General features: G+C 48.2%; 1 protein-coding gene across 1 annotated transcript in view; it reads left to right on the plus strand.

Annotated features, from left to right (window-relative positions):
* Window positions 1-23,514, plus strand: part of RELN (reelin) — a 368,099-nt gene that overhangs the window by 316,598 nt on the left and 27,987 nt on the right. The window contains exons 48-52 of the mRNA XM_038740909.1: window positions 15,826-15,966; window positions 17,395-17,572; window positions 19,846-20,039; window positions 21,285-21,541; window positions 23,340-23,494. Of these exons, the coding sequence (XP_038596837.1) occupies window positions 15,826-15,966; window positions 17,395-17,572; window positions 19,846-20,039; window positions 21,285-21,541; window positions 23,340-23,494 (925 nt within the window). The remainder of the gene's footprint in view (window positions 1-15,825; window positions 15,967-17,394; window positions 17,573-19,845; window positions 20,040-21,284; window positions 21,542-23,339; window positions 23,495-23,514) is intronic.

Consider the following 23,514-nt stretch of genomic DNA (forward strand, 5'->3'; position numbering starts at 1 on the left):
AACCTCCCCAGCGCTTAGAACAGTGCTTTGCATATAGTAAGCGCTTAATAAATGCTATCATTATTATTATTACTATCTGGACTCTGCTTCTCCCCAGTTCTCAATTCTCTAGAGAATTGAGGCCTAGAGAAGTTAAGGGATTTGCCCAAGGACACACAAAACACAAGTGGCAGAGGTGGAAATGCAATAGATCTGAAGCAGTGGTGGGGACTAGGGGCACCCCCATGGGAACGCTGTAGGTTTGAGAGCAGACTTTCAAATGATGATTACAGCTTGATGTAATGACATCATATAGAAGTCGCAGGTGTGCACAGCGTAACACAATGACATCATACTGAACAAGAGCAGGCAGCCCAGTGTTTAATGTCACCCTGAGGTTTTCATCTCATCGATTATTTCACATAGTCTTTTGGACATTTTTACTGGACTTCTCCCCCCAAAAAATAATTCAGGGGAGTTTTCCCTACTGTGGACCTTTTCCAGGACAATTCACTTGTTCCTGCCCATCATTGGAAAGATAATGCTGCCATCTAATGCTTGTGGAAAGAAACGTTTGGGTTTATTTGTCCTTCCCAGACGAAAATGACACTCCCAGCGCCTGAGTATTTTCTGCTGTACGTTTCTATGCCAAGCTGCAGAATATACTTTGACTGCCTATCAATCAATCAATCAATCAATCGTATTTATTGAGCGCTTACTATGTGCAGAGCACTGTACTAAGCGCTTGGGAAGTACAAGTTGGCAACATATAGAGACAGTCCCTACCCAACAGTGGGCTCACAGTCTAAAAGGGGGAGACTGCCTACTACAGTGATCAGTGCTTAGTACACAGTAAGTGCTCAATAAGTACCACTGATTGATTGAATGGAACCATGTATCAATTAGACTCCTTCAATTATATGACTTTCACTCCCATCAGTCAGCCAGTCATATTTATTGAGAGGTTACTGCGTTAAGGGCACTGAATTAAGCACTTGGTAGAGTACAGTATAAAAGAGTTGGTAGAAACAACCCCTGCCCACAGTGAGCTTACAGTCTAAAGGGGAAGGCAGACATTAATATAAATGAATTAATGACAGATATCATCATCATCATCATCATCAATCGTATTTATTGAGCGCTTACTATGTGCAGAGCACTGTACTAAGCGCTTGGAAAGTACAAATTGGCAACATATAGAGACAGTCCCTACTCAACAGTGGGCTCACAGTCTAAAAGGCGGAGACAGAGAACAAAACCAGATGGCAGCAAACCTTGTGACTCCGAGGCCCCTACCCTGTCCCCATGCAGCAGACAAATGGCAGCAAACATTGTGACTCCCAGGCCCCTACCCTGTTATCATCAATCGTATTTATTGAGCGCTTACTATGTGCAGAGCACTGTACTAAGCGCTTGGGAAGTACAAATTGGCAACATATAGAGACAGTCCCTACCCAACAGTGGGCTCACAGCCTAAAAGGGGCAGACAGAGAACAAAATCAAATAGCAGCAAACCTTGTGACTACCAGGCCCCTACCCTGTCCCTACGCAGCAGACAAATGGCAGCAAACCTTGTGACTCCCAGGCCCCTACCCTGTCCACATGCAGCAGACAAACGGCGGCAAACCTTGTGACTCCCAGGCCCCTACCCTGTCATCATCAATCGTATTTATTGAGTGCTTACTATGTGCAGAGCACTGTACTAATCGCTTGGGAAGTACAAATTGGCAACATATAGAGACAGTCCCTACTCAACAGTGGGCTCACAGTCTAAAAGGCGGAGACAGAGAACAAAACCAAATGGCAGCAAACCTTGTGACTCCCAGGCCCCTACCCTGTCCCCATGCAGCAGATAAATGGCAGCAAACCTTGTGACTCCCAGGCCCCTACCCTGTCATCATCAATCGTATTTATTGAGCGCTTACTATGTGCAGAGCACTGTACTAAGCGCTTGGGAAGTAGAAATTGGCAACATATAGAGACAGTCCCTACCCAACAGTGGGCTCACAGTCTTAAAGGGGGAGACAGAGAACAAAACCAAATGGCAGCAAACCTTGTGACTCCGAGGCCCCTACCCTGTCCCCATGCAGCAGACAAATGGCAGCAAACATTGTGACTCCCAGGCCGGTACCCCGACATCATCAATCGTATTTATTGAGCGCTTACTATGTGCAGAGCACTGTACTAAGCGCTTGGGAAGTAGAACTTGGCAACATATAGAGACAGTCCCTACCCAACAGTGGGCTCACAGTCTAAAAGGGGGAGACAGAGAACAAAACCAAATGGCAGCAAACCTTGTGACTCCCAGGCCCCTACCCTGTCCCCATGCAGCAGACAAGCGGCAGCAAACCTTGTGACTCCCAGGCCCCTACCCTGTCCCCATGCAGCAGACAAATGGCAGCAAACCTTGTGACTCCCAGGCCCCTACCCTGTCATCATCAATCGTATTTATTGAGCACTCACTATGTGCAGAGCACTGTACTAAGCGCTTGGGAAGTAGAAATTGGCAACATATAAAGACAGTCCCTACCCAACAGTGGGCTCACAGTCTAAAAGGGGGAGACAGAGAACAAAACCAAATGGCAGCAAACCTTGTGACTCCCAGGCCCCTACCCTGTCCCCAAGCAGCAGACAAATGGCAGCAAACATTGTGACTCCCAGGCCCCTACCCTGTCATCATCAATCGTATTTATTGAGCGCTTACTATGTGCAGAGCAGTGTACTAAGCACTTGGGAAGTACAAATTGGCAACATACAGAGACAGTCCCTACCCAGCAGTGGGCTCACAGTCTAAAAGGGGGAGACAGAGAACAAAACCAAATGGCAGCAAACCTTGTGACTCGCAGGCCCCTACCCTGTCCCCATGCAGCAGACAAGCAGCAGCAAACCTTGTGACTCCCAGGCCCCTACCCTGTCCCCATGCAGCAGATAAATGGCAGCAAACCTTGTGACTCCCAGGCCCCTACCCTGTCATCATCAATCGTATTTATTGAGCGCTTACTATGTGCAGAGCACTGTACTAAGCGCTTGGGAAGTAGAACTTGGCAACATATAGAGACAGTCCCTACCCAACAGTGGGCTCACAGTCTAAAAGGGGGAGACAGAGAACAAAACCAAATGGCAGCAAACCTTGTGACTCCCAGGCCCCTACCCTGTCCCTACGCAGCAGACAAATGGCAGCAGTCCTTGTGACTCCCAGTCCCCTACCCTGTCCCCGTGCAGCAGACAAACGGCAGCAAAACCTTGTGACTCCCAGGCCCCTACACCTGTCATCCTCAATAGTATTTATTGAGCGCTTACTATGTGCAGAGCACTGTACTAAGCACTTGGGAAGTACAAATTGGCAACATATAGAGACAGTCCCTACCCAACAGTGGGCTCACAGTCTAAAACGGGGAGACAGAGAACAAAACCAAATGGTAGCAAGCCTTGTGACTCCCAGGCCCCTACCCTGTCCCCATGCAGCAGACAAATGGCAGCAAACCTTGTGACTCCCAGGCCCCTACCCTGTTATCATCAATCGTATTTATTGAGTGCTTACTATGTGCAGAGCACTGTACTAAGCGCTTGGGAAGTACAAATTGGCAACATATAGAGACAGTCCCTACCCAACAGTGGGCTCACAGTCTAAAAGGGGGAGACAGAGAACATAATCAAATGGCAGCAAACCTTGTGACTCCCAGGCCCCTACCCTGTCCCTACGCAGCCGACAGATGGCAGCAAACTTTGTGACTCCCAGGCCCCTACCCTGTTATCATCAATCGTATTTATTGAGCGCTTACTATGTGCAGAGCACTGTACTAAGCGCTTGGGAAGTACAAATTGGCAACATATAGAGACAGTCCCTACCCAACAGTGGGCTCACAGTCTAAAAGGGGGAGACAGAGAACAAAACCAAATGGCAGCAAACCTTGTGACTCCCAGGCCCCTACCCTGTCCCCATGCAGCAGATAAATGGCAGCAAACCTTGTGAATCCCAGGCCGGTACCCCGACATCATCAATCGTATTTATTGAGCACTTACTATGTGCAGAGCACTGTACTAAGCGCTTGGAAAGTACAAATTGGCAACATATAGAGACAGTCCCTACCCAACAGTGGGCTTACAGTCTAAAAGGGGGAGACAGAGAACAAAACCAAATGGCAGCAAACCTTGTGACTCCCAGGCCCCTACCCTGTCCCTACGCAGCAGACAAATGGCAGCAGTCCTTGTGACTCCCAGTCCCCTACCCTGTCCCCATGCAGCAGACAAACGGCAGCAAACCTTGTGACTCCCAGGCCCCTACCCTGTCATCATCAATAGTATTTATTGAGCGCTTACTATGTGCAGAGCACTGTACTAAGCACTTGGAAAGTACAAATTGGCAACATATAGAGACAGTCCCTACCCAACAGTGGGCTCACAGTCTAAAACGGGGAGACAGAGAACAAAACGAAATAGTAGCAAACCTTGTGACTCCCAGGCCCCTACCCTGTCCCCATGCAGCAGACAAATGGCAGCAAACCTTGTGACTCCCAGGCCCCTACCCTGTCATCATCAATCGTATTTATTGAGCACTCACTATGTGCAGAGCACTGTACTAAGCGCTTGGGAAGTAGAAATTGGCAACATATAAAGACAGTCCCTACCCAACAGTGGGCTCACAGTCTAAAAGGGGGAGACAGAGAACAAAACCAAATGGCAGCAAACCTTGTGACTCCCAGGCCCCTACCCTGTCCCCAAGCAGCAGACAAATGGCAGCAAACATTGTGACTCCCAGGCCCCTACCCTGTCATCATCAATCGTATTTATTGAGCGCTTACTATGTGCAGAGCAGTGTACTAAGCACTTGGGAAGTACAAATTGGCAACATACAGAGACAGTCCCTACCCAGCAGTGGGCTCACAGTCTAAAAGGGGGAGACAGAGAACAAAACCAAATGGCAGCAAACCTTGTGACTCGCAGGCCCCTACCCTGTCCCCATGCAGCAGACAAGCAGCAGCAAACCTTGTGACTCCCAGGCCCCTACCCTGTCCCCATGCAGCAGATAAATGGCAGCAAACCTTGTGACTCCCAGGCCCCTACCCTGTCATCATCAATCGTATTTATTGAGCGCTTACTATGTGCAGAGCACTGTACTAAGCGCTTGGGAAGTACAAATTGGCAACATATAGAGACAGTCCCTACCCAACAGTGGGCTCACAGTCTAAAAGGGGGAGACAGAGAACAAAACCAAATGGCAGCAAACCTTGTGACTCCCAGGCCCCTACCCTGTCCCTACGCAGCAGACAAATGGCAGCAATCCTTGTGACTCCCAGTCCCCTACCCTGTCCCCGTGCAGCAGACAAACGGCAGCAAACCTTGTGACTCCCAGGCCCCTACCCTGTCATCATCAATAGTATTTATTGAGCGCTTACTATGTGCAGAGCACTGTACTAAGCACTTGGGAAGTACAAATTGGCAACATATAGAGACAGTCCCTACCCAACAGTGGGCTCACAGTCTAAAAGGGGGAGACAGAGAACAAAATCAAATGGCAGCAAACCTTGTGACTCCCAGGCCCCTACCCTGTCCCTACGCAGCAGACAGGTGGCAGCAAACCTTGTGACTCCCAGGCCCCTAGCCTGTCCCCATGCAGCAGACAAACGGCAGCAAACCTTGTGACTCCCAGGCCCCTACCCTGTCATCATCAATAGTATTTATTGAGCACTTACAATGTGCAGAGCAGTGTACTAAGCGCTTGGAAAGTACAAATTGGCAACATATAGAGACAGTCCCTACCCAACAGTGGGCTCACAGTCTAAAAGGGGGAGACAGAGAACAAAATCAAATGGCAGCAAACCTTGTGACTCCCAGGCCCCTACCCTGTCCCTACGCAGCATACAAATGGCAGCAAACCTTGTGACTCCCAGGCCCCTACCCTGTCCCCAAGCAGCAGACAAACGGCAGCAAACATTGTGACTCCCAGGCCCCTACCCTGTCATCATCAATCGTATTTATTGAGCGCTTACAATGTGCAGAGCAGTGTACGAAGCGCTTGGAAAGTACAAATTGGCAACATATAGAGACAGTCCCTACCCAACAGTGGGCTCACAGTCTAAAAGGGGGAGACAGAGAACAAAATCAAATGGCAGCAAACCTTGTGACTCCCAGGCCCCTACCCTGTCCCTACGCAGCAGACAAATGGCAGCAAACCTTGTGACTCCCAGGCCCCTACCCTGTCCACATGCAGCAGACAATCAGCAGCAAACCTTGTGACTCCCAGGCCCCTACCCTGTCATCATCAATAGTATTTATTGAGCGCTTACTATGTGCAGAGCACTGTACTAAGCGCTTGGGAAGTACAAATTGGCAAACATATAGAGACAGTCCCTACCCAACAGTGGGCTCACAGTCTAAAAGGGGGAGACAGAGAACAAAACCAAATGGCAGCAAACCTTGTGACTCCCAGGCCCCTACCCTGTCATCATCAATAGTATTTATTGAGCGCTTACTATGTGCAGAGCACTGTACTAAGCGCTTGGGAAGTACAAATTGGCAACATATAGAGACAGTCCCTACCCAACAGTGGGCTCACAGTCTAAAAGGGGGAGACAGAGAACAAAACCAAATGGCAGCAAACCTTGTGACTCCCAGGCCCCTACCCTGTCCCCATGCAGCAGACAAGCGGCAGCAAACGTTTGGTTTGAAAGAAACGTTTGGGTTTATTTGTCTTTCCCAGACGAAAATGACATTCCCAGCGCCTGAGTATTTTCTGCTGTATGTTTCTATGCCAAGCTGCAGAATATACTTTGACTGCCTATCAATCAGTCAATCAATCGTATTTATTGAGCGCTTACTGTGTGCAGAGCACTGTACTAAGCGCTTGGGAAGTACAAGTTGGCAACATATAGAGACAGTCCCTACCCAACAGTGGGCTCACAGTCTAAAAGGGTGAGAGTGCCTAGCACAGTGATCAGTGCTTAGTACACAGTAAGTGCTCAATAAGTACCACTGATTGATTGAATGGAACCATGTATCAATTAGACTCCTTCAATTATATGGCTTTCACTCCTATCAGTCAGCCAGTCATATTTATTGAGAGGTTACTGTGTTAAGGGCACTGAATTAAGTACTTGGTAGAGTACAGTATAAAAGAGTTGGTAGAAACAACCCCTGCCCCCAGTGAGCTTACAGTCTAAAGGGGAAGGCAGACATTAATATAAATGAATTAATGACAGATATCATCATCATCATCATCATCATCAATCGTATTTATTGAGCGCTTACTATGTGCAGAGCACTGTACTAAGCGCTTGGAAAGTACAAATTGGCAACATATAGAGACAGTCCCTACTCAACAGTGGGCTCACAGTCTAAAAGGCGGAGACAGAGAACAAAACCAGATGGCAGCAAACCTTGTGACTCCGAGGCCCCTACCCTGTCCCCATGCAGCAGACAAATGGCAGCAAACATTGTGACTCCCAGGCCCCTACCCTGTTATCATCAATCGTATTTATTGAGTGCTTACTATGTGCAGAGCACTGTACTAAGCGCTTGGGAAGTACAAATTGGCAACATATAGAGACAGTCCCTACCCAACAGTGGGCTCACAGTCTAAAAGGGGGAGACAGAGAACAAAATCAAATAGCAGCAAACCTTGTGACTCCCAGGCCCCTACCCTGTCCCTACGCAGCAGACAAATGGCAGCAAACCTTGTGACTCCCAGGCCCCTACCCTGTCCACATGCAGCAGACAATCAGCAGCAAACCTTGTGACTCCCAGGCCCCTACCCTGTCATCATCAATAGTATTTATTGAGCGCTTACTATGTGCAGAGCACTGTACTAAGCGCTTGGGAAGTACAAATTGGCAACATATAGAGACAGTCCCTACCCAACAGTGGGCTCACAGTCTAAAAGGGGGGAGACAGAGAACAAAACCAAATGGCAGCAAACCTTGTGACTCCCAGGCCCCTACCCTGTCATCATCAATAGTATTTATTGAGCGCTTACTATGTGCAGAGCACTGTACTAAGCGCTTGGGAAGTACAAATTGGCAACATATAGAGACAGTCCCTACCCAACAGTGGGCTCACAGTCTAAAAGGGGGAGACAGAGAACAAAACCAAATGGCAGCAAACCTTGTGACTCCCAGGCCCCTACCCTGTCCCCATGCAGCAGACAAGCGGCAGCAAACGTTTGGTTTGAAAGAAACGTTTGGGTTTATTTGTCTTTCCCAGACGAAAATGACATTCCCAGCGCCAGAGTATTTTCTGCTGTATGTTTCTATGCCAAGCTGCAGAATATACTTTGACTGCCTATCAATCAGTCAATCAATCGTATTTATTGAGCGCTTACTGTGTGCAGAGCACTGTACTAAGCGCTTGGGAAGTACAAGTTGGCAACATATAGAGACAGTCCCTACCCAACAGTGTGCTCACAGTCTAAAAGGGTGAGAGTGCCTAGCACAGTGATCAGTGCTTAGTACACAGTAAGTGCTCAATAAGTACCACTGATTGATTGAATGGAACCATGTATCAATTAGACTCCTTCAATTATATGGCTTTCACTCCTATCAGTCAGCCAGTCATATTTATTGAGAGGTTACTGTGTTAAGGGCACTGAATTAAGTACTTGGTAGAGTACAGTATAAAAGAGTTGGTAGAAACAACCCCCTGCCCCCCAGTGAGCTTACAGTCTAAAGGGGAAGGCAGACATTAATATAAATGAATTAATGACAGATATCATCATCATCATCATCATCAATCGTATTTATTGAGCGCTTACTATGTGCAGAGCACTGTACTAAGCGCTTGGAAAGTACAAATTGGCAACATATAGAGACAGTCCCTACTCAACAGTGGGCTCACAGTCTAAAAGGCGGAGACAGAGAACAAAACCAGATGGCAGCAAACCTTGTGACTCCGAGGCCCCTACCCTGTCCCCATGCAGCAGACAAATGGCAGCAAACATTGTGACTCCCAGGCCCCTACCCTGTTATCATCAATCGTATTTATTGAGTGCTTACTATGTGCAGAGCACTGTACTAAGCGCTTGGGAAGTACAAATTGGCAACATATAGAGACAGTCCCTACCCAACAGTGGGCTCACAGTCTAAAAGGGGGAGACAGAGAACAAAATCAAATAGCAGCAAACCTTGTGACTCCCAGGCCCCTACCCTGTCCCTACGCAGCAGACAAATGGCAGCAAACCTTGTGACTCCCAGGCCCCTACCCTGTCCACATGCAGCAGACAAACGGCAGCAAACCTTGTGACTCCCAGGCCCCTACCCTGTCATCATCAATCGTATTTATTGAGCGCTTACTATGTGCAGAGCACTGTACTAAGCGCTTGGGAAGTAGAAATTGGCAACATATAGAGACAGTCCCTACCCAACAGTGGGCTCACAGTCTTAAAGGGGGAGACAGAGAACAAAACCAAATGGCAGCAAACCTTGTGACTTCGAGGCCCCTACCCTGTCCCCATGCAGCAGACAAATGGCAGCAAACATTGTGACTCCCAGGCCGGTACCCCGACATCATCAATCGTATTTATTGAGCGCTTACTATGTGCAGAGCACTGTACTAAGCTCTTGGGAAGTAGAAGTTGGCAACATATAGAGACAGTCCCTACCCAACAGTGGGCTCACAGTCTAAAAGGGGGAGACAGAGAACAAAACCAAATGGCAGCAAACCTTGTGACTCCCAGGCCCCTACCCTGTCCCCATGTAGCAGACAAGCGGCAGCGAACCTTGTGACTCCCAGGCCCCTACCCTGTCCCCAAGCAGCAGACAAACGGCAGCAAACCTTGTGACTCCCAGGCCCCTACCCTGTCATCATCAATAGTATTTATTGAGCGCTTACTATGTGCAGAGCACTGTACTAAGCACTTGGGAAGTACAAATTGGCAACATATAGAGACAGTCCCTACCCAACAGTGGGCTCACAGTCTAAAAGGGGGAGACAGAGAACAAAACCAAATGGCAGCAAACCTTGTGACTCCCAGGCCCCTACCCTGTCCCCATGCACCAGACAAGCGGCAGCAAACCTTGTGACTCCCAGGCCCCTACCCTGTCCCCATGCAGCAGACAAATGGCAGCAAACCTTGTGACTCCCAGGCCCCTACCCTGTCATCATCAATCGTATTTATTGAGCACTTACTATGTGCAGAGCACTGTACTAAGCGCTTGGGAAGTACAAATTGGCAACATATAGAGACAGTCCCTACCCAACAGTGGGCTCACAGTCTAAAAGGGGGAGACAGAGAACAAAACCAAATGGCAGCAAACCTTGTGACTCCCAGGCCCCTACCCTGTCCCTACGCAGCAGACAAATAGCAGCAAACCTTGTGACTCCCAGGCCCCTACCCTGTCCCCATGCAGCAGACAATCAGCAGCAAGCCTTGTGACTCCCAGGCCCCTACCCTCTCATCATCAATCGTATTTATTGAGCGCTTACTATTTGCAGAGCACTGTACTAAGCGCTTGGGAAGTAGAAATTGGCAACATATAAAGACAGTCCCTACCCAACAGTGGGCTCACAGTCTAAAAGGGGGAGACAGAGAACAAAACCAAATGGCAGCAAACCTTGTGACTCCCAGGCCCCTACCCTGTCCCCAAGCAGCAGACAAATGGCAGCAAACATTGTGACTCCCAGGCCCCTACCCTGTTATCATCAATCGTATTTATTGAGCGCTTACTATGTGCAGAGCAGTGTACTAAGCACTTGGGAAGTACAAATTGGCAACATATAGAGACAGTCCCTACCCAGCAGTGGGCTCACAGTCTAAAAGGGGGAGACAGAGAACAAAACCAAATGGCAGCAAACCTTGTGACTCCCAGGCCCCTACCCTGTCCCCATGCAGCAGATAAATGGCAGCAAACCTTGTGAATCCCAGGCCGGTACCCCGACATCATCAATCGTATTTATTGAGCACTTACTATGTGCAGAGCACTGTACTAAGCGCTTGGAAAGTACAAATTGGCAACATATAGAGACAGTCCCTACCCAACAGTGGGCTTACAGTCTAAAAGGGGGAGACAGAGAACAAAACCAAATGGCAGCAAACCTTGTGACTCCCAGGCCCCTACCCTGTCCCTACGCAGCAGACAAATGGCAGCAGTCCTTGTGACTCCCAGTCCCCTACCCTGTCCCCATGCAGCAGACAAACGGCAGCAAACCTTGTGACTCCCAGGCCCCTACCCTGTCATCATCAATAGTATTTATTGAGCGCTTACTATGTGCAGAGCAGTGTACTAAGCGCTTGGGAAGTACAAATTGGCAACATATAGAGACAGTCCCTACCCAACAGTGGGCTCACAGTCTAAAACGGGGAGACAGAGAACAAAACGAAATAGTAGCAAACCTTGTGACTCCCAGGCCCCTACCCTGTCCCCATGCAGCAGACAAATGGCAGCAAACCTTGTGACTCCCAGGCCCCTACCCTGTTATCATCAATCGTATTTATTGAGCGCTTACTATGTGCAGAGCACTGTACTAAGCGCTTGGGAAGTACAAATTGGCAACATATAAAGACAGTCCCTACCCAACAGTGGGCTCACAGTCTAAAAGGGGGAGACAGAGAACAAAACCAAATGGCAGCAAACCTTGTGACTCGCAGGCCCCTACCCTGTCCCCATGCAGCAGACAAGCAGCAGCAAACCTTGTGACTCCCAGGCCCCTACCCTGTCCCTACGCAGCCGACAGATGGCAGCAAACCTTGTGACTCCGAGGCCCCTACCCTGTCCACATGCAGCAGACAATCAGCAGCAAGCCTTGTGACTCCCAGGCCCCTAACCCTGTCATCATCAATCGTATATATTGAGCGCTTACTATGTGCAGAGCACTGTACTAAGCGCTTGTGAAGTACATATTGGCAACATATAGAGACAGTCCCTACCCAACAGTGGACTCACAGTCTAAAACGGGGAGACAGAGAACAAAACCAAATGGTAGCAAACCTTGTGACTCCCAGGCCCCTACCCTGTCCCTACGCAGCAGACAAATGGCAGCAAACCTTGTGACTCCCAGGCCCCTACCCTGTCCACATGCAGCAGACAATCAGCAGCAAGCCTTGTGACTCCTAGGCCCCTACCCTGTCATCATCAATCGTATTTATTGAGCGCTTACTATGTGCAGAGCACTGTACTAAGCACTTGGGAAGTACAAATTGGCAACATATAGAGACAGTCCCTACCCAACAGTGGGCTCACAGTCTAAAAGGGGGAGACAGAGAACAAAACCAAATGGCAGCAAACCTTGTGACTCCCAGGCCCCTACCCTGTCCCTATGCAGCAGACAAGTGGCAGCAAACCTTGTGACTCCCAGGCCCCTAGCCTGTCCCCATGCAGCAGACAAACGGCAGCAAACCTTGTGACTCCCAGGCCCCTACCCTGTCATCATCAATAGTATTTATTGAGCGCTTACAATGTGCAGAGCAGTGTACTAAGCGCTTGGAAAGTACAAATTGGCAACATATAGAGACAGTCCCTACCCAACAGTGGGCTCACAGTCTAAAAGGGGGAGACAGAGAACAAAATCAAATGGCAGCAAACCTTGTGACTCCCAGGCCCTTACCCTGTCCCTACGCAGCAGACAAGTGGCAGCAAACCTTGTGACTCCCAGGCCCCTAGCCTGTCCCCATGCAGCAGACAAACGGCAGCAAACCTTGTGACTCCCAGGCCCCTACCCTGTCATCATCAATAGTATTTATTGAGCGCTTACAATGTGCAGAGCAGTGTACTAAGCGCTTGGAAAGTACAAATTGGCAACATATAGAGACAGTCCCTACCCAACAGTGGGCTGGCTCACAGTCTAAAAGGGGGAGACAGAGAACAAAATCAAATGGCAGCAAACCTTGTGACTCCCAGGCCCCTACCCTGTCCCTACGCAGCAGACAAATGGCAGCAAACCTTGTGACTCCCAGGCCCCTACCCTGTCCCCAAGCAGCAGACAAACGGCAGCAAACATTGTGACTCCCAGGCCCCTACCCTGTCATCATCAATCGTATTTATTGAGCGCTTACAATGTGCAGAGCAGTGTACGAAGCGCTTGGAAAGTACAAATTGGCAACATATAGAGACATTCCCTACCCAACAGTGGGCTCACAGTCTAAAAGGGGGAGACAGAGAACAAAATCAAATGGCAGCAAACCTTGTGACTCCCAGGCCCCTACCCTGTCCCTACGCAGCAGACAAATGGCAGCAAACCTTGTGACTCCCAGGCCCCTACCCCGTCCACATGCAGCAGACAATCAGCAGCAAACCTTGTGACTCCCAGGCCCCTACCCTGTCATCATCAATAGTATTTATTGAGCGCTTACTATGTGCAGAGCACTGTACTAAACGCTTGGGAAGTACAAATTGGCAACATATAGAGACAGTCCCTACCCAACAGTGGGCTCACAGTCTAAAAGGGGGAGACAGAGAACAAAACCAAATGGCAGCAAACCTTGTGACTCCCAGGCCCCTACCCTGTCCCCATGCAGCAGACAAGCGGCAGCAAACGTTTGGTTTGAAAGAAACGTTTGGGTTTATTTGTCCTTCCCAGACGAAAATGACATTCCCAGCGCCTGAGTATTTTCTGCTGTATGTTTCTATGCCAAGCTGCAGAATATACTTTGACTGCCTATCAATCAATCAATCAATCGTATTTATTGAGTGCTTACTGTGTGCAGAGCACTGTACTAAGCGCTTGGGAAGTACAAGTTGGCAAGATATAGAGACAGTCCCTACCCAACAGTGGGCTCACAGTCTAAAAGGGGGAGAGTGCCTAGTACAGTGATCAGTGCTTAGTACACAGTAAGTGCTCAATAAGTACCACTGATTGATTGAATGGAACCATGTATCAATTAGACTCCTTCAATTATATGGCTTTCACTCCTATCAGTCAGCCAGTCATATTTATTGAGAGGTTACTGTGTTAAGGGCACTGAATTAAGTACTTGGTAGAGTACAGTATAAAAGAGTTGGTAGAAACAACCCCTGCCCCCAGTGAGCTTACAGTCTAAAGGGGAAGGCAGACATTAATATAAATGAATTAATGACAGATATCATCATCATCATCATCATCAATCGTATTTATTGAGCGCTTACTATGTGCAGAGCACTGTACTAAGCGCTTGGGAAGTACAAATTGGCAACATATAGAGACAGTCCCTACCCAACAGTGGGCTCACAGTCTAAGAGGCGGAGACAGAGACCAAAACCAAATGGCAGCAAACCTTGTGACTCCCAGGCCCCTACCCTGTCCCTACGCAGCAGACAAATGGCAGCAAACCTCGTGACTCCCAGGCCCCTACGCTGTCATCATCAATCGTATTTATTGAGCGCTTACTATGTGCAGAGCACTGTACTAATCGCTTGGGAAGTACAAATTGGCAACATATAGGGACAGTCCCTACCCAACAGTGGGCTCACAGTCTAAAAGGGGGAGACAGAGAACAAAACCAAATGGTAGCAAACCTTGTGACTCCCAGGCCTCTACCCTGTCCCCATGCAGCAGACAAATGGCAGCAAACATTGTGATTCCCAGGCCCCTACCCTGTTATCATCAATCATATTTATTGAGCACTTCCTATGTGCAGAGCACTGTACTAAGCGCTTGGGACGTACAAATTGGAAACATATAGACACAGTCCCTACCCAACAGTGGGCTCACAGCCTAAAAGGGGGATGTACATAAGTGCTGTGGAGCTGGGAGGGGGTGAATAAAATGAGCAAATCCAAATGCAAGGGTGACACAGAAAGGAATGGGAGAAGAGGAAATGGGGGTTTAATCATGGAAGGCCTCTTGGAGGAGATGTGCCTTCGATCAGGCTTTGAAGGTATCTGTTGGACATGAAGAGGGAGGGTGATCCAGGCCAGAGGCAGGATGTGGGTGTGAAGTCAGCTGTGAGACAGAAGAGATAGAAGTTCAGTGAGTAGGTTGGCATTAGAGGAGCAAAGTGGCTGGGTTGGACTAGGAGGACAGCGAGTTGAGGTGGGGGGGGCAAGGTGATTGACTGCTTTAAAGCCGATGGTAAGGAGTTTCTGTTTGATGTGGAGGTGGATGGGGATTCAATACCTGTTCTCCCTCCCACTTAGAGTGGGAGCCTTATGTGGGACAGAGACTCTGTCCAATCTGATTATCTTGTATCTTTCCCGACACTAAGTTCAGTGCTTGGCTGAGGGCCTTCATGCAGAGGTGAGATAGACGTGCTAAAGTGGCAGCAGTGGGAGGGAGAATGAGAGTGAATTAGAGGAGGCCTGCTGGAAGAGATGCAATTTTCAAAGGGCTTTAAAAATAGGGAGACTGGAAGTCAGTCAGGTGGCAGAGAGCGAGATAGTCATTCATTCAGTTGTATTTAATGAGTGTTTATTGTGTGCAGAGCACTGTACTAAGTGCTTGGGAGAGTGCAATATAACAATAAACAGACAAGTTCCCTGCCCACAATGAGCTGACAGTCTAGAGATATAGTGAGTAGATTGTTATTAGAGGAGTGAAGTGTATGGGCTGGGTTGGAGTAGGAGAGTAGCAAGGATATGTAGCAGGGAGAACTGATTGAGTGTTACAAAGCTGATCAGTCAGTGATATTTGCTGAGTGCTTACTGCATTCAGGGCACTGTACTAAGCACTTGGGAGAGTACAGTACAATACAGCGGGTAGATACGTTCCCTGCCCGCAACGAGTTTAAAATCGTCTGTAGCTTAGAGCCAATGGTAAAAGAGTTCCTGCTTGACGTAGAGGTGGATGGATTGGCCCCGGGCAGGGTGAGGCTGAAGGCAGGGAGCTCTCCACTCTTTCTCTTGGAAAAGTAGTTCTTGGATTCCACCTAAGCCAGAAATCGGGTCCCTGCACAAAGGGCCAGAGCCCAAACCTTTTCTCACTCGAATTCCCTCTCTCCCGTAGGTCTCAGGCCACCCGTTTCCGCTGGCATCAGCCTGCCCCTTTCGACAAGCAGCAGACCTGGGCACTGGACAACGTGTACATCGGGGACGGCTGCATCGATATGTGCAGCGGCCATGGACGGTGCCTGAAGGGGAACTGTGTGTAAGTTGGGTGTCTTTTCCGGCGGCAGGGGCATCTCATCCCTCTCGGCCTTGGGGGGCCTCCCAGCCAATTCCCTCTCCTCCCCAGACCTAGCAGTGTGTGGGTTGCCTCTTCCTGCTAAAATAAAGCAACGAGCCAAAGGCAAAGGGGGACAGGGCCATCTCTCACGCCCTGTTCAAAGACTAGAAATTGAGTCATTGCCACTAAGCTCTTGGGAGGGCCCTTCAGTCAGAAGGACCTAAGTTCTATCCCAGCTCTGAGCTGTGTGACCCTGGGCAAGCCACTTAACTCCTCTGGTTTTCAGTTACCTCATCTGTAAAATGGGGATAAGAGCGTGAGTACCGTGTGGGATAGGGACTGTGTCCAGCCTGATTAATTTGGATCTACCTTAGCACTTAGAACAGTGCTTGGCACATAGTAAAGTGCTTAACAAGGACCATTATTATTATTATTATCATTATTACAGTACAGTGGAATTAGTGGTCACGTTCCCTGCCCATGACAAGCTTACAGTCTGGAGGACTCTAGTAGTTGAATGGAGATGACAAGCAGACATAAGTGGACAAAAATAATAAAATAAACATCAGAACTGGCATCCATAATCAGCACAGGTGGATAAATAAATCAATAATAAAGTAAAGAAACAGATAAGTGGGTGACTGCTGAGAGGGTAACATGACAGAAGCAGTGGGGGTGGAAATTAGCAACCGTGTTTATTGAGCGCTCACTGTGTGCAGAGCACGGTACTAAGTGCTTGGGAAAGTACAACGTAATAGAGTTGGTAGGTGTGATCCCTGATTACAAGAAGCTTACAATCTAAAGGTGGAGGCAGATAGTATTAAAATAAATTGCAGATAGGGGAAATAGTAGAGTTCAAGGATATTTATTATTACTATGTTTATTGTTATTATTAATAATAATAATAATAATGATATCTGTTAAGTTCTTACTATGTGCCAGGCACTGTACTAAGCGCTGGGGTGAATCCAAGCAAATAGAGTTGGACCCAGTTCCTGCCCCACATGGGGCTCACAGTCTCAATCCCCATTTTCCAGACGCTGTAACTGAGGCCCAGAGAAGTGAAGTGACTTCCCAAGGTCACACAGCAGACAAGTGGCGGAGCCGGGACTAGAACCCACGACCTTCTGCCTCCCAGGCAGGCCTATGCTCTATCCACTAGTCCATGCTGCCTCTCATATTTGCATATTTACAGCTGTGGGACTGAGGTGGTTATCAAAGGGCTTAAGAGGTAAACAGCCAAGGGAATGTCTCGTGGTAAAGATGGCTTCTTGAAGAGACTTTGATCCACTCTGCAGGCAAGGGCTGAGAAAAAAACAGCCTTGCCCTCTCTGTTTGGAGGGGACTAATCAATTTAGAAAGTTTGCTGAGTACTGACTTGTTTCTTTCTCTGTCTTTCCCCATTCTCAGCTGCGATGAGCAGTGGAGTGGGCTGTACTGCGATGAGCCAGAGAGCTCCCTCCCGACCCAGCTCAAAGACAACTTCAACCGCGCGCCCTCCGGCCAGAACTGGCTGACGGTGAATGGGGGGAAGCTGAGCACAGTCTGTGGTGCCGTAGCTTCGGGAATGGCCCTGCATTTCAGTGGGGTAAGGACCTGGCTCACAGCCCCCACCCCCACCAATAGCCAGAATTTCCGAAAATCACTAGGAGAGAGTTTGGCTGACCGAGAGGGTCATGGCCCCTGCAATCAATGCTCTTTTGGGGCAGGGGATGTCTGTTTATTGTTCTATTGTACTCTCCCAAGCGCTCTGCACACTATAAGCGCTCAGTAAATACAACTGACCGACTGACAATCCTGCCTCTGAACAGTCCATAGCCTTTTTGGAAAACACCCACGGGTCCCAAACTTTCCTCAGACCAAAGGGTGGAAAGGGATGTGGGAAACCCTACCCCCACCCCAGGCCGAAAGGAAGCTTAACTCTCTGCGTTTTCCCCATCCCCTTTGCTGGGGGAGAGTGTTTGCCTGAGGTTTGAATCTAAACTCTCAAGTTTGATATAAAATCAATCACTCAGATCAATCAATGGTATTTATTGAGCGCTTGCTATGTGCAAAACACCAAGTGCTTCTTCTAGACTGTGAGCCCACTGTTGGGTAGGGATCGTCTCTATATGTTGCCAACTTGTACTTCCCAAGCGCTTAGTACAGTGCTCTGCACACAGTAAGCACTCAATAAATACGATTGATTGATTGATTGATTAATAATTATAATATTTGTTAAGTGCTTACTGCATGCCAAGCACTGTTCTAAGCAGTGGAGGCGGGAGGGATGCAAGGTAATCAGGTTGTCCCACGTGGGGCTTACAGTCTTAATCCCCATTTTACAGATGAGGTAACTGAGGCACAGAGAAGTTAAATGACTTGCCCAAAGTCACACAGCTGACAAGTGGCGGAGTCGGAATTAGAACCCATGACCTTTGACTTCCAAGCCCGGGCTCTTTCCACTGAGCCAAGCTCCTTCTCTAAGAGCGAGTATAATACAACAGAATCAGCAGGAACCTCCCCTGCCCATAATGAGCTTACAGTGTAGAGGGGGAGACAAACATTAATATGAAGAGAGATATTAAGATGGAAGACAGACATTAATTCGAACTTAAGAATTTGAAAGCTGAAAAATCAGTCTGATGAGGACCAGTGGCTCCTCAGTGTCAAATGACAAATCCAGGTGCTCTGTGAGCCCGTTGTTGGGTAGGGACCATCTCTCTATGTTGCCAACTTGTACTTCCCAAGCGCTTAGTCCACTGCTCTGCACACAGTAAGTGCTCGATAAATGCGATTGAATGAATGAATATAAATTGTCCAAGATGGAGAAACAGTGTAGTCTGGTGGATAGAGCCCGGGCCTGGAATTCAGAAGGACCCGGGTTCTAATCCCCCACTTGTCTGCTATGCCTCAGTTACCTCACCTGCAAAATGGGGAATACGGCAGTGAGCCTCATGTGGGACATGGGCTATTTCCAACCCGATTAGCTTGTGTCCATCCAGTACCTAGAACCATTCTAAGTGCCTGGCGCATAGCGCTTAACAAATACCATTTAAAACAACATTAATGCAAAGCCAGACATTAATCTGAAGTTAAGAATTTAAAGGATGAAAAATCCAGCTGATTCTTCACTGCTCCTCAGTGTTCAATGACAACTCCAGAAGCTCCTTTGTATAAGTTATCCAAAATGGAAATGGTCATCATTAACTGAAGATGGTTTTGGAACCAACAGCAGTTTAACTCTTGGATTATGAGCCCCTGGTGGGGCAGGGACTATTTCCAAACTGATCAGCCAGCAGCTACGCAAGCCCTTAGCCCAGCTTGAAGTGCCAGTGGGACATCCATGTAGAGACGTCCCGGAAGGAGGAGGATGGGCCAGATTGCAGAGATGAAGAGACAGACCAGTCCTACAGAGGTAGAGTTAAGAGTCATTCACGTAGAGGTGGCAGTTGAAGCCGTGAGAGCCAAAGAGTTCCCCACAGGAATCTATCAATCGGTCATTTATTGAGTGCTTTCTGTGGGCAGAGCACTGGACTAAGTGCTTGGTAAAGTACAGGGAATTGATTTAAACTGAGAAGAGCTTTAAGGGATCCCCACAGTTAGGGAATAGTAGAGGAAGAGCCAGTGAAGGTTAAAAGGTTAGAAGGGGTGGGGCCAAGAGGCAAATGGGAGAATACAAATGAGCCCCTGATCGCAGCCCTCATTAAAGCAAGGAGGTAGACTGGTATAGAATTACTTACAAAATGAGAGAGCAGGAATAGCTAAACATCTTCCCTTGAAAATATTCATTTCTGGTCTTACATCTCCTGTCAGGGAGAACGTTAGCCTACTTAGCCAACATCTCTGACGCTAATGGTATCTTCCCTTTCTCTTCTTTAGGGCTGCAGTCGCCTGCTAGTCACTGTGGATCTCAACCTTACCAATGCCGAGTTCATCCAGTTCTATTTCATGTACGGATGCCTGATACCTCCCAACAGTCGAAACCAAGGGGTTCTCTTGGAATTCTCTCTCAACGGGGGCATCACGTGGAACCTCCTCATGGAAATTTTCTACGACCAGTTTAGCAAGCCTGGGTTTGTAATCTTCTTTCCCGCTTGGATTGTCTCGAAGGGCATTCCGAATCCAACCTGAGGGTCGGCGGGAGTGGGGAAACCCTGAGTTTGGCAAGCATTTGCTCCTTTTCCCTTTTGGATTCTAGAGCCAGTCCCGCCCAAGTCCCAGTGTCCACCCTGCCCATCCCAGAGTCCACCCTGTCCATCCTAAGGTCCATTCCACCTGTCATCTTGAGCCACCATGTACTGTTATATGGTCAGTTATGCAAAATTACCTTCCCAGGACTTCCCCCAAAGTGGCCAGGCCCTTCCTCTTAGTTTGGAAGTCTGTAGGAAACCTCTCCCCCAAACAGATGAGGACTGAGGCCCAGAGAAGCGAAGTGACTTGCCCAAGGTCACACAGCAGGCAAATGCCAGAGCTAGGATTAGAACCCACATCCTCCAACTCCTAGAGCTGTGCTTTTTCCACTGGGCTCCACTGCTTCTCAATTCCTGGCACATAGTAAGAGCTTAATAATTACCACAATTATCATCATTATTATTATTATTATTATGCTGCAACTGAGCATACCACTTTTCATTCTTATCTCAGGAATGTTACTGAGTGTGAAAGATGGCTATGCTGTCCTTGCTGCATGCATTCATGCAGCATGGCCTAGTGGCAAGAGCAAGGGCTTGGGATTCAGAGGACCTGGGTTCTAATCCCGGCTCTGCCACTGGTCTCTGTGTGACCTTGGGAAAGTCACTTAGCTTCTCTATGCCTCAGTTACCTCATCTGTAAAATGGGGATTAAAACTGTGAGCCCCATGTGGGACAGGGACTGTGTTCAACCCGATAAGCTTGTATCTACTCCAGTGCTTAGAACTGCACTTGGTGCATAATAAGTGCTTAACAAATACCACCGTAGGGTATTTATAATAGGGATTATTAATAATCCCTAGACCGTAAACTCATTATGGGCAGGGAATGTGTCTGCTTATTCTCTTGTATTGTACTCCCCCAAGTGCTTAGAACAGAGCTCTGAACATGGTCAGTGCTCAGTAAATACTGTTGATTGGTCAGCCCTAAAGGTGTTCCTCTTCTCCCCTGTCCACCTTGATTTGGGGGCCTGGGGCAGATAAATGGCCCTAGTTGACAGACTCCTCAAGCTCCCCACACTTTTGTGTGTCTAGTTCATAGTCACTCAGGGTGATTCCTCTCACCGCTCCGTATTACTGTAGAGAGCCAGATCTGACCCGAGCTTTACTGCCTCGCTCGCCCTTGCAGCTTCGTGAACATCCTCCTCCCTCCCGAGGCCAAGGAGACGGCGGCCCGCTTCCGCTGGTGGCAGCCAAAGCACGACGGGCTGGATCAGAACGACTGGGCCATCGACAACGTGCTCATCTCGGGCTCGGCCGACCAGCGGACCGTCATGTTGGACACCTTCAGCAGTGCCCCGGTGCCCCAGCACGAACGATCCCCCGCCGACGCCGGGCCCACGGGCAGGATCGCCTTGGACATGTTTATGGAAGACAAAACCGCAGGTAACGGTTCCCCCGGGGTGGGGACGCCAGGGGGGCTCTCGGGGACCGGGACCAGAGGGACCCAGTTGGCATCACTCTGGGTTGACCTTTGCCCATGTCAGTCAGTCAGTTGATTGCATTTATTGAGCACTTATTGTGTGCAGAGCACTGTACTAAGGGCTTGGAGATTAAAACATAACAATATAACAGACACATCCCCTGCCCACAACGAGCTTACGTTCATGTCCTTCATCATCAATCATATTTATTGAGCGCTTACTGTGTGCAGAGCACTGTACTAAGCGCTTGGGAAGTACAAGTTGGCAACATATACAGTCCCTACCCAACAGTGTCCTTCAGTAGCAAACGAGGGGCACGACTCACTAAGGCTCATTGCCGGGGGGCGGGGAGGGGCTTGGTCACCACCGCCTTGTGTCACCCAGGCAGAAACACTTGGCACACAGTAACCTCTTAACATATACTATTATTATTTTATATTATCATTATTATTATTAATATTTGATTTAGTCTATTGGAGCCCATTTTAGAAAAGTTATCATGACACCTTCCCAGGAGTGGCCAGTGCTCCTGTGATCATTGCGCTTGGGGTTCCTCTCCAAAATTCAGTTAGTGTCCCTCTGGCAAAAGATAAATGCCCCTCCCTGGGCCCAGCCCACACATCAGTAAGGATGGTAACAGCCTCAGGTCTCCAGTTAACACCTCAATTTGTGCTAATTCCTTAGCTGTAAATGGTCAATACAGAATTGTTTGATCTATCTCTTTGTTTTAATTATCCCTGTTTAATTATAGTCTCCCTTGGTCTTTGGTGCAGGCTGCCGAGTGAATGTTGTCGAACAAACTGAACAGGGGCAGTTTGTTGGCTCTGAATCCGTCAATCAGTCAATCAATTAATTGTATTTATTGAGCGCTTACTGTGATTAAGTTCCACTTCTTGTTTGGCCCCAATGCATTGTAGCCAAATGAATTTTCAGTATGAAGTGTAAAACACATCCAAGGGACCCCTCGGCTTGTGTGAAATCAATTCAGAGTCGAGGGATTTATGGAAAGGTCACTCACTTTCAACTCATGGATCCCAGTGCAAATTCTGTCAAAGGAAATTCTCTTTGCCTGTTCATGAAATTGACTCATGAATGGACTGTCCATCTGGTCCTCACTTCAAAGCCTTACTGAAGGCACGTCTCCTCCAAGAGGCCTTCCCTGACTGAGATCTCCTTTCCTCTTCTCAATTCTCTTCTGCATCACCCTGACTTGTTCTCTTTACTCATCCCCATTACCAGCTCCATGGCACTTATGTACATATCTGGACTGTGAGCCCGTTGCTGGGTAGGGACCGTCTCTGCATGTTGCCGACTTGTACTTCCCAAGCACTTCGTACAGTGCTCTTCACACAGTAAGCGCTCAATAAATATGATTGAATGAACATCTTTAATATATTTATCCATTTATTTATTTATATTAATGTCTGTCTCCCTCTCTAAACTGTGAGCTCATCATAGGAAGGGAATCTGTCTGTTATTATTATGTTGTACTTTCCCAAGTGCTTTGCACACAGTGCTTTGCACACAGTAAGCGCTAAATAAATGCATTTGAGTGAATGAATGAATATTCTGCTCGCTTAGAGTGAGCATGGTGTAAAAAGTTGTTCACTGTCATTATCACCTTGGACATTCCACTGATAATACAGGCAGTCATCAGTTCGGGGACTGATCAAACCGCAAAGGTAGCTTCACCTCATCTCTACTGTCACACACACCTACAGGTTGTTCTCCTTGGTGACTGTGCTGTGTTTGGCTTCCAGTGAATGAGCATTGGCTGTTCCATGACGATTGCTCCATAGAGCGATTCTGTGACTCTCCGGATGGAGTCATGATGTGTGGGAGTCACGATGGCCGAGAAGTATATGCAGTCACCCATGACCTAACGCCCACAGAAGGATGGATTATGCAATTCAAGGTGACTCTTTATCTTTACAA

The sequence above is a fragment of the Tachyglossus aculeatus genome (assembly GCF_015852505.1).
Source record: "Tachyglossus aculeatus isolate mTacAcu1 chromosome 12 unlocalized genomic scaffold, mTacAcu1.pri SUPER_6_unloc_1, whole genome shotgun sequence".
NCBI classification, from domain to species: domain Eukaryota; kingdom Metazoa; phylum Chordata; class Mammalia; order Monotremata; family Tachyglossidae; genus Tachyglossus; species Tachyglossus aculeatus.